This window comes from Anarhichas minor, unplaced genomic scaffold (assembly GCF_050575085.1).
Source record: "Anarhichas minor isolate MPS153535 unplaced genomic scaffold, ASM5057508v1 ptg000070l, whole genome shotgun sequence".
NCBI classification, from domain to species: domain Eukaryota; kingdom Metazoa; phylum Chordata; class Actinopteri; order Perciformes; family Anarhichadidae; genus Anarhichas; species Anarhichas minor.
In genome coordinates this window covers 270,352-280,000 of record NW_027466516.1, presented here as the reverse complement: position 1 = coordinate 280,000, position 9,649 = coordinate 270,352, and the positions used below count along the sequence as shown (strand labels likewise).

At 41.9% G+C, this 9,649-nt stretch overlaps 1 protein-coding gene across 7 annotated transcripts in view; it reads right to left on the bottom strand.

Annotated features, from left to right (window-relative positions):
• Positions 1–9,649, bottom strand: part of cdc14ab (cell division cycle 14Ab) — a 33,364-nt gene that overhangs the window by 19,484 nt on the left and 4,231 nt on the right. For 6 of the 7 annotated variants that reach the window (XM_076079048.1, XM_076079052.1, XM_076079054.1 and 3 more), the window contains exons 4-7: positions 7,532–7,622; positions 6,844–6,919; positions 6,019–6,111; positions 2,151–2,230 (exon numbers count right to left, since the gene is read on the bottom strand). In XM_076079048.1, the coding sequence (XP_075935163.1) occupies positions 2,151–2,230; positions 6,019–6,111; positions 6,844–6,919; positions 7,532–7,622 (340 nt within the window). Of the gene's footprint in view, positions 1,477–2,150; positions 2,231–6,018; positions 6,112–6,843; positions 6,920–7,531; positions 7,623–9,649 lie in introns of those variants that run through there. The other variant, XM_076079053.1, reaches the window with a different exon arrangement.

Below are 9,649 nucleotides of genomic sequence, written 5' to 3'. Positions count from 1 at the left end.
CTCCTCTTACATTTTTACTCCTCAGCAGATAACTCTTTATTTCCTCCACACTGTAGCCTTCAGAGCTCTTACAGCTGCCAGCCCTGCACTCAGAGAGCTCACTGTCAGCAGCAGCGTCCTCTTCCAGACTGGATTCAGAGTCCTCCTCCAGACTGGACTCAGAGTCCTCCTCCAGACTGGACTCAGAGTCCTCTTCCAGACTGGACTCAGAGTCCTCCTCCAGACTGGACTCAGAGTCCTCCTCCAGACTGGACTCAGAGTCCTCCTCCAGACTGGACTCAGAGTCCTCTTCCAGACTGGACTCAGAGTCCTCTTCCAGACTGGACTCAGAGTCCTCTTCCAGACTGGACTCAGAGTCCTCTTCCAGACTGGACTCAGAGTCCTCTTCCAGACTGGACTCAGACTCAGCTGCTCCTCTACTTCCTTTTGTTGCCACTTTTTTGGCTTGTGAGTCTCCACTGTCTCCTTCCTTTTTCCTCTTCAGCTGAGGGGCTTTGAGCTGCTCCTCGTCTCCCTCCATGTCCACCTCACTACCTGTCTCCACCTGTCCTCCAGTACTCTCCCTCACCTCCTGGGCCCCACTTGTCTCCTCCACCCTCACCTCCTGGGCCCCACTTGTCCCCTCCACCCTCACCTCCTGGGCCTTACTTGTCCCCTCCACCCTCACCTCCTGGGCCCCACTTGTCCCCTCCACCCTCACCTCCTGGGCCTTACTTGTCTCCTCCACCCTCACCTCCTGGGCCCCACTTGTCCCCTCCACCCTCACCTCCTGGGCCCCACTTGTCTCCTCCACCCTCACTTCCTGGACCCCACTTGTCCCCTCCTGTCCGTCCTGCTTGTCCCCTCTGCCCTCCTCAGTACCTCTCTGGTTCTGGTCTTCATGAGAACCATTTTTCTCAGGACAAGCTCTACTCAGATGTCCTTCTTTTCCACAACTGAAACATTTAAAGTCATCAGTCTTTGCAAAGATGACATAGTCAAAGTCCTCTACTGTGATTTTGAACACGAGGTTTACCTCCCTGCTCCTGTTGTTGGGGATCATGAGGACATGTCTCCTGTGAGACACCATGTGCTTTAACAGCGGAGATTTAAACCCAGAGGACACTCTCCTAACCAGAGACACTACTTTCCCGTGTTTGGACAGCTCTCTGATTATTGCATCATTTCTTATGAATGGTGGCACGTTGGACACAGTAACTTTCACTGCCAGTGAGCTGAGAGGGTGAACGGGCAGGAAGTGTTCACCCACCTCGATCCCGTTCTCCAACACCACTTCCGCAGTTTCTACGCTATCTAAAAATATGACCACAGCGTTGTTCATCCGCGCTGCGGACTTCACGCAGCTGTGGCCAACAAGCTCCCCCACTGCCAGGCTGCATTCCTCCACTGAACACCCGAACAGCGGCGGGATCTTCACCCCGTGTTTCCTGGTTAGTTCGGTCAGGCCCATGGTGGCGTTTAGCACGCGCTGACCGACTGCAAACACCCACAAACAAAGACCCTAAAAACCCATAAATGTGCACACAAACCCTGTGAACCCTTCACACTACACTATCATACCCAACATTACCCAGTGAAGAGAAAGATCGAAAAATCGCTATTTATCGCTCGGGCGTGTCACCCGGTGAGGGGGAGAGCGGCAGCAGCAGGAAGTGACACCACACAAACACAGCTGTTCACCGCTCGCTGCCCGGTTCTCGTGTTAAAAATGTCTGCTTAATAGTAATAAAAAAAACCTGCGTTAACGCGCGATAATATAATTGTCGGCGTTAATTAATGAATGCCTTAATGCGATAATAACGCGTTAACTTGCCCAGCACGAATATATATATACTATATATGATCTGGAGAGAGGCATCAGTCAGTGAACGCCTCACTGGCGTGTGTCACTCAGTGGGCGTGGCCTCCTCATGTTTAATCCATTCAACAACAGTCTTCTGTTACATAACCATAAACGAGCTCTTTATCCTCCACACTGAAGCTTCAAAACAACTTTATACGTACATTTATCTGATCACAGACACAAAAGTCTTCTTCTCTTTATGCTACCAGTGTGACTTCCTGTTCTCACCGTGTCTCAGCAGACCAGCAGGAGTACACTGTAGTACTGCTGTGGTACTAGAGTAGTACTGCTGCAGTGGCGGACTCACCTGAAGGGCAGGTAGGAGGCGTTGGAACCAGACATCAGAGCTCTGTAAGCTTCTTCTGGAGTTTTCTTCAGGTAGATCACCTGATAGAGACACAGGTAAACAGTGACTCAGCTGGATTCAGTCTTTATGCTAAGCTAGGCTAAACATGACGCATGACACAGGAACACGAGCCCGGACGTTTTGAACTCAACTCTCAACAACTGTGTGACGGCGGGCTGTCCGTTCCTTACAGCTGCTCCTGAACGCAGCAGACGTAAAAAGGTGCTAAACATGACACGATATCAAACATTGAGATTTATTACCTATTTTCATCTGCAAATTATGCAATTTGTCAACATCTGTTTTATTTAATAAGATAAAGTTTAAATCTCACTTCAGTTCAGTTCTCACATGTGATGCAGCTCTACTCTTCATCACTATGATGCTGTAACTCAGAGGTGATGAAGGTGACCCAGCTCTACTCTTCATCACTATGATGCTGTAACTCAGAGGTGATGAAGGTGACCCAGCTCTACTCTTCATCACTATAATGCTGTAACTCAGAGGTGATGAAGGTGACCCAGCTCTACTCTTCATCACTATGATGCTGTAACTCAGAGGTGATGAAGGTGACCCAGCTCTACTCTTCATCACTATGATGCTGTAACTCAGAGGTGATGAAGGTGACCCAGCTCTACTCTTCATCACTATAATGCTGTAGCTCAGAGGTGATGAAGGTGACCCAGCTCTACTCTTCATCACTATGATGCTGTAACTCAGAGGTGATGAAGGTGACCCAGCTCTACTCTTCATCACTATGATGCTGTAACTCGGAGGTGATGAAGGTGACCCAGCTCTACTCTTCATCACTATGATGCTGTAACTCGGAGGTGATGATGGTGACCCAGCTCTACTCTTCATCACTATGATGCTGTAACTCAGAGGTGATGATGGTGACCCAGCTCTACTCTTCATCACTATGACGCTGTAACTCAGAGGTGATGATGGTGACCCAGCTCTACTCTTCATCACTATGATGCTGTAACTCAGAGGTGATGATGGTGACCCAGCTCTACTCTTCATCACTATGACGCTGTAACTCAGAGGTGATGATGGTGACCCAGCTCTACTCTTCATCACTATGATGCTGTAACTCAGAGGTGATGAAGGTGACCCAGCTCTACTCTTCATCACTATGATGCTGTAACTCAGAGGTGATGATGGTGACCCAGCTCTACTCTTCATCACTATGACGCTGTAACTCAGAGGTGATGATGGTGACCCAGCTCTACTCTTCATCACTATGATGCTGTAACTCAGAGGTGATGATGGTGACCCAGCTCTACTCTTCATCACTATGATGCTGTAACTCAGAGGTGATGATGGTGACCCAGCTCTACTCTTCATCACTATGACGCTGTAACTCAGAGGTGATGATGGTGACCCAGCTCTACTCTTCATCACTATGATGCTGTAACTCAGAGGTGATGATGGTGACCCAGCTCTACTCTTCATCACTATGATGCTGTAACTCAGAGGTGATGAAGGTGACCCAGCTCTACTCTTCATCACTATGACGCTGTAACTCAGAGGTGATGATGGTGACCCAGCTCTACTCTTCATCACTATGATGCTGTAACTCAGAGGTGATGATGGTGACCCAGCTCTACTCTTCATCACTATGATGCTGTAACTCAGAGGTGATGAAGGTGACCCAGTGATGTCCAGTAGTCTCCAGTGAGAGCAGCAGCTGCTGCACATTGTAACACCGTCGCTTTAGTCGTCCTCTCCTTTAACACAACTCGTGTGTTCTTCTGGTGACGGTGCGTCTTGAGGCTCATATGTGACGTCATTCGTTGAGATCCTAAAGCTGCGTTCACACCAAACGTGACGTGAACGCACCTTGAGAACGTTCCTCAGACCGACATCTTCCACAACACTAACCTGCAGTTTGACTCCACTTCTCTGTAGCATCTGTTAGCTTGTCTTGCTTTAGTTTATCTCTACTTCTCCCACACGCTGCATCAACGTAGTCTGCATCACCGCTGCCAGTGAGCAACGCACTTTACAAATAATAATTTTAAAAACTGCGTTAACGCGCAATAAAATAATTGTCGGTGTTAATTAATGAATGCGTCAACACGTTAACTTGCCCAGCACTAATAAAAACACACAATTAAAATAATAAGGAAATAACAGATTGTTTTCTTATTTAAATATTATCTTTACTGAAGTGTAATAATGTTCTTAGAGCTCGTGTTAGGAAGTTAAACCTGACCTCCTGAGGATTTATCTTCATCCTCAACAACGACTTCCTCTGAGCTGGTTTTCCTTTAAACCTAAAGCAGTAAAACCCTGAAACAGAAACGTATTTAGTCCCAAACGCGTGAGTTGAAATTTTTCAACTTCTGCGAAATATTCACGTTACGTCCCGGCGTGATAGCCTATCAGCGTTGAGATGTTTCTCCTGTCATCACCGACGTCCTGCCGTTGTTGAATCAGGAAATAAATACCGTAGCCGTCTGTGTTCACCCAGAGCTCTACGATCAAATCGGCATCATTACGTAGTTATTTTGGAGTCCCTTTTTGTCGGTTTATTGCCGTTAAATTACAGCCAAATCAGTTTATTTTGTGTTCATACAGCTGTAGTAAACAGAATAGTCCCAAATAGTTCCCGGCGAGACCGGCGGCGCGAATGACGCGAATTCACCGTGCCGCGTTTGGTGTGAATGCAGCATTAGGCTCCGCCCACAGAAAACATCATCCTGTTTACTAACAAAAACAAAAATATTAAAAAAAAATGTATAAAAATAATATATAAATATATATATTAGTGCTGGGCAAGTTAACGTGATAATAACGCGTTAATTAATTAACGCCGACAATTATTTTATCGCGTGTTAACGCAGTTTTTTTTTTATTATTAAGCGGACATTTTTAACACGAGAACCGTGCAGCGAGTGGTGAACTGCTGTGTTTGTGTGGGTCCGGAACACCTCCTTCACTCCCTCCTCTCACTCACCCCCTTTTTTAAAAGTTGTTTTGTTTGTAATATGTATAATAAGCATCATTTAGTTATCACTACTGAGAATTTAACAAACATAAAAACATGACGTAGATAGGTTTGCAGTTTTCAAGAAGTATATTTAAATATCATATCTTACACACATGAAGATAAAGTTGTGAACACCGGCTGAATATCTATGATCAGAATCATTATAACTGTGTTATAACTGCTGCTGTGTAAAGGGAATACTGCTGCTAACAAGAACCTGATGTGTTTAAAGTGTTTACAAACCAAATGTTATTGACCTGTTGTTCATAGCAGTACTTCCAAAATAAAAGTGCACAATACACTACTTTTTAATTCATTATTGAACTTTTCCATAACAATGTGATTAATCGCGATTCGAATTGTATATATATATATATATATATATATATATATATATATATATATATATATATATATATATATATATATATATATATATATATATATATATATATATAGTATTTGTTTCCTGATTCAACGTCAGGACGTCAGTCATGACAGGAGGAGCATCTCAACACTGATAGGCTATCGCGCCGCAGCGCCCGCCCCAAATGCTCTCATTGGTTGAGACTCGTGATGACGCCCATCCCAAGCCAATCCTGATCAACATCCCGCCCCTCCTGTGAGCCATGCTCTGTGTCTGTGAATTCAGAGCCAGAGAGCAACGGACTTTCAAAATAATAATAGTTTTTTTTTTAAACTGCGTTAACGCGCAATAAAATAATTGTCAGCGTTAATTAATTAATGCGTTAATGCGATAATAACGCATTAACTTGCCCAGCATTAATATATATATATATATATACTGTATAGCTGAGCGTGGTGATAACTTACCGCGTATCCTCCAATCAGCACGGCAGCGTTGGATCTCTTCCTCTGGTCGAAGCTGGTGTAGTGAACGATCCTCTTCCTGGTCAGAGTGAACGACTGTAGAGAAGAAAAGATGTCACATGACCACAAGTATCAGTCAACCAGTCCAACAACGGATCAATAATATTGATCAGTGACTTCATGAGGAAGCCTCCCTCCAGTGAATCACATCGTGACAGAGTGAATCATATGACAGACTGAATCATGTTGTGACGGAGCGAATCACGTCGTAACAGAGTGAATCACGTCGTGGCAGAGTGAATCATGTCGTGGGAGAGCGAATCATATCGTGGCAGAGCGAATCATATCGTGGCAGAGCGAATCACGTCGTGACATACTGAATCACGTTGTGACAGAGCGAATCATATCGTGACAGAGCGAATCATATCGTGGCAGACTGAATCACGTTGTGACAGAGCGAATCATATCGTGGCAGAGCGAATCATGTCGTGACAGACTGAATCACGTTGTGACAGAGCGAATCATATCGTGGCAGAGCGAATCATGTCGTGACAGACTGAATCACGTTGTGACAGAGCGAATCACGTCGTGACAGAGCGAATCATACCGTGACAGAGCGAATCATGTCGTGACAGAGCGAATCATGTTGTGACAGAGCGAATCATGTTGTGACAGAGCGAATCATGTTGTGACAGAGCGAATCATGTCGTGACAGAGCGAATCATGTTGTGACAGAGAGAATCATATCGTGACAGAGAGAATCAGACAGAGAGAATCATATCGCGACAGAGTGAATCATATCGTGACAGAGTGAATCAGTGAACTCACCTTGAGCTTCTTGTTGAGTTTGCAGCAGTATCGGTACAACATGGCCAGATTCAGAGGACCAAAGTCTGCATAGAAACTGAAACACAGAGCTCAGTTATAGATCATAGACTATATACAGTGTTTCCCCTACCATTATATTAGGGGGGCTCCCCGCCCCCTCAATGCCCCCCGCCCCCCCTTGAAGGTCAAGTTAATTTTGTTTTCTCTATAGTGCCAGATCACAACAGAAGTCATTTAAGGTTCCCTTTCCTATAGAACAGGTCTACACCTTGTTCTTTTATTAAACAAACTAAACTCATGTTATTTATCTTATTGACAGCCAATCAGTTTAATTAAACACAGCTGGACTCCAATGAAGGAGTAGAACCATCTCAAGGAGGATCAGAAGAAATGGACAGCATGTGAGTTAAATATGAGTGTCACAGCAAAGGGTCTGAATACTTATGACCATGTGATATTTCAGTTTTTCTTTTTTAATAAATTTGCAAAAATTTCTACATTTCTGTTTTTTTCTGTCAACTTTTTTGATTTTAGCAAATGGCTGCAATGAAACAAAGAGTGAAAAATTTAAAGGGGTCTGAATACTTTCCGTACCCACTGTGTATATATATATATATATATATATATATATATATATACATACATACATACATACATACATATATATATATACACACTCTGAACTTACTTTTCGTAGCTGAACTCGTCGTCGGTACAGAAGTAGTGAGTGTTGGCCGTACTCTTAGGTTTACTGCGTAACGTGGCGAAGTACAGACGCTCTGTTAGAGACACAAACAGGTTAGAAACTGATCTCAGAACAATGTGATTACATCTATAAATCAGATGATTTTAAAGGTTGATATAATAATGACAGGTTGAAGTCTTTGACTTCATAACAAACTGTAGAACAAAACATATTAACGTCTAAGTCAAAGTAATAAATACTTACATCAATCTGGATAACTGAACATTAAATTATTTCTTTACTACTATTGTGAAAATATTCTTTCAGTTAGTATCACTGCTGAACATTTATATAATATATATATAATAATAATAATAATAATAATATAAAACCTGTAGAAACATTAAGTACTGTTCATATATCAGTTTATATTCATATCAATAACCTGATCCATAATATCATAACTAACTGAAACATGAACACAGTAACCATGTTGATCCTGTTTTTAGAATCTCTACCTTTAATAAATAATTCTACATTTCCTGAGTCTTTCTTACTAGTTTTATATGAAGTATTTTAGTATTATTAATAATATAATAAACTACATTAAACTTGTTATGACAGAACAATCTGATGACCATAAACTCTAACTTTAATAAACTGTGTATTTATACCTTTAATAAACTCTATTGAAGTATTTGTACCTTTAATGAACTCTTACTTATCTTAAATACACTGTGTATTTGTACCTTTAATGGACTCTATTGAAGTATTTGTATCTTTTATGGACTCTTTTGAAGTATTTGTACCTTTAACGGACTCTATTGATGTACCTGTACCTTTAGTAAACTGTGTGCCTGTACCTTTAATAAACTGATGTATCTGTACCTTTAATAAACTGTGTACCTGTACCTTTAATAAACTGTGTACCTGTACCTTTAATAAACTCTATTGATGTACCTGTACCTTTAATAAACTAAAGATTGAAGTACTTGTACCTTTAATAAACTGTGTACCTGTACCTTTAATAAACTCTACTGATGTACCTGTACCTTTAATAAACTCCATTGAAGTACTTGTACCTTTAATAAACTGTGTACCTGTACCTTTAATAAACTCTACTGATGTACCTGTACCTTTAATAAACTCTACTGATGTACCTGTATTGATGTACCTGTACCTTTAATAAACTGAGCTCCTCCCACCGGCTCGGACTCGTCCGTCATCCCGAACAGGACAGACAGGATCGGGTTGTGTCTAACTCCTTCCTTCGTCATGGGTCCGTCTAATTCCTGGCCTGTCTCACCTCAACCAGCTCACAAACTTTTTAACTGCTAGCAGCTCTGTTAGCCGTTAGCAGGCTAGCAGCAGAGCAGGTGAACAGAGACTGTTCAAAACTTTTAAAAAAAAACAACTCTATCCTCAGTTTCCCATCAGCCCTTGCGGGGAATCGTTTTTACCGTTTCCGTTGTTTGGTTTTCCGTTCTTTCCCCGGTAAATATTCCCATGTTAGCATGATTCGCGACGCTCCGAGAGTCTCAAACTGTGATTTAACAAATCCCTCCTTAAGACACGTTCCCGTAGCAACGGGAGCCGCGCCCACAACAACAGCAGCCAATCATCGACCAGAACAGACTGTGCTACCTTCACGGTCCGCTGGGACACAAAACAAGTGAGGCGTTCGATGACCGACAGGAACAAAACACGTAAATGTATTAAATATAAAGATAATCCCGACAATAAGAATCAAGATAATGAATACTGGACCTTAATGATAAGATTGTTGTACTAGGTATCATTTTATCTCACTTTATTGGTATGAAAGTGTCTAAAAAACACGTTCATTATAATGTTACTTTTGTTTTAATCGTCATATACGTGAATTATGTTAAATATATATTCTAGTATATTACTGTATAATATTAATAATATTAAACTTTAATTTGACAAATGATTTAGTAAAACTTAAGAATAAACTAACGTTTTCTGTACTTTGTACTAAAATGTTAAATCGATTAAATGAAGAAATCATCTTTACTTTATTTCTACTTATTTCTTGATGATTATTTTACAGTTTATCACTGTTTTATTAATCTATTAATTATATTAATCAGTTTTATT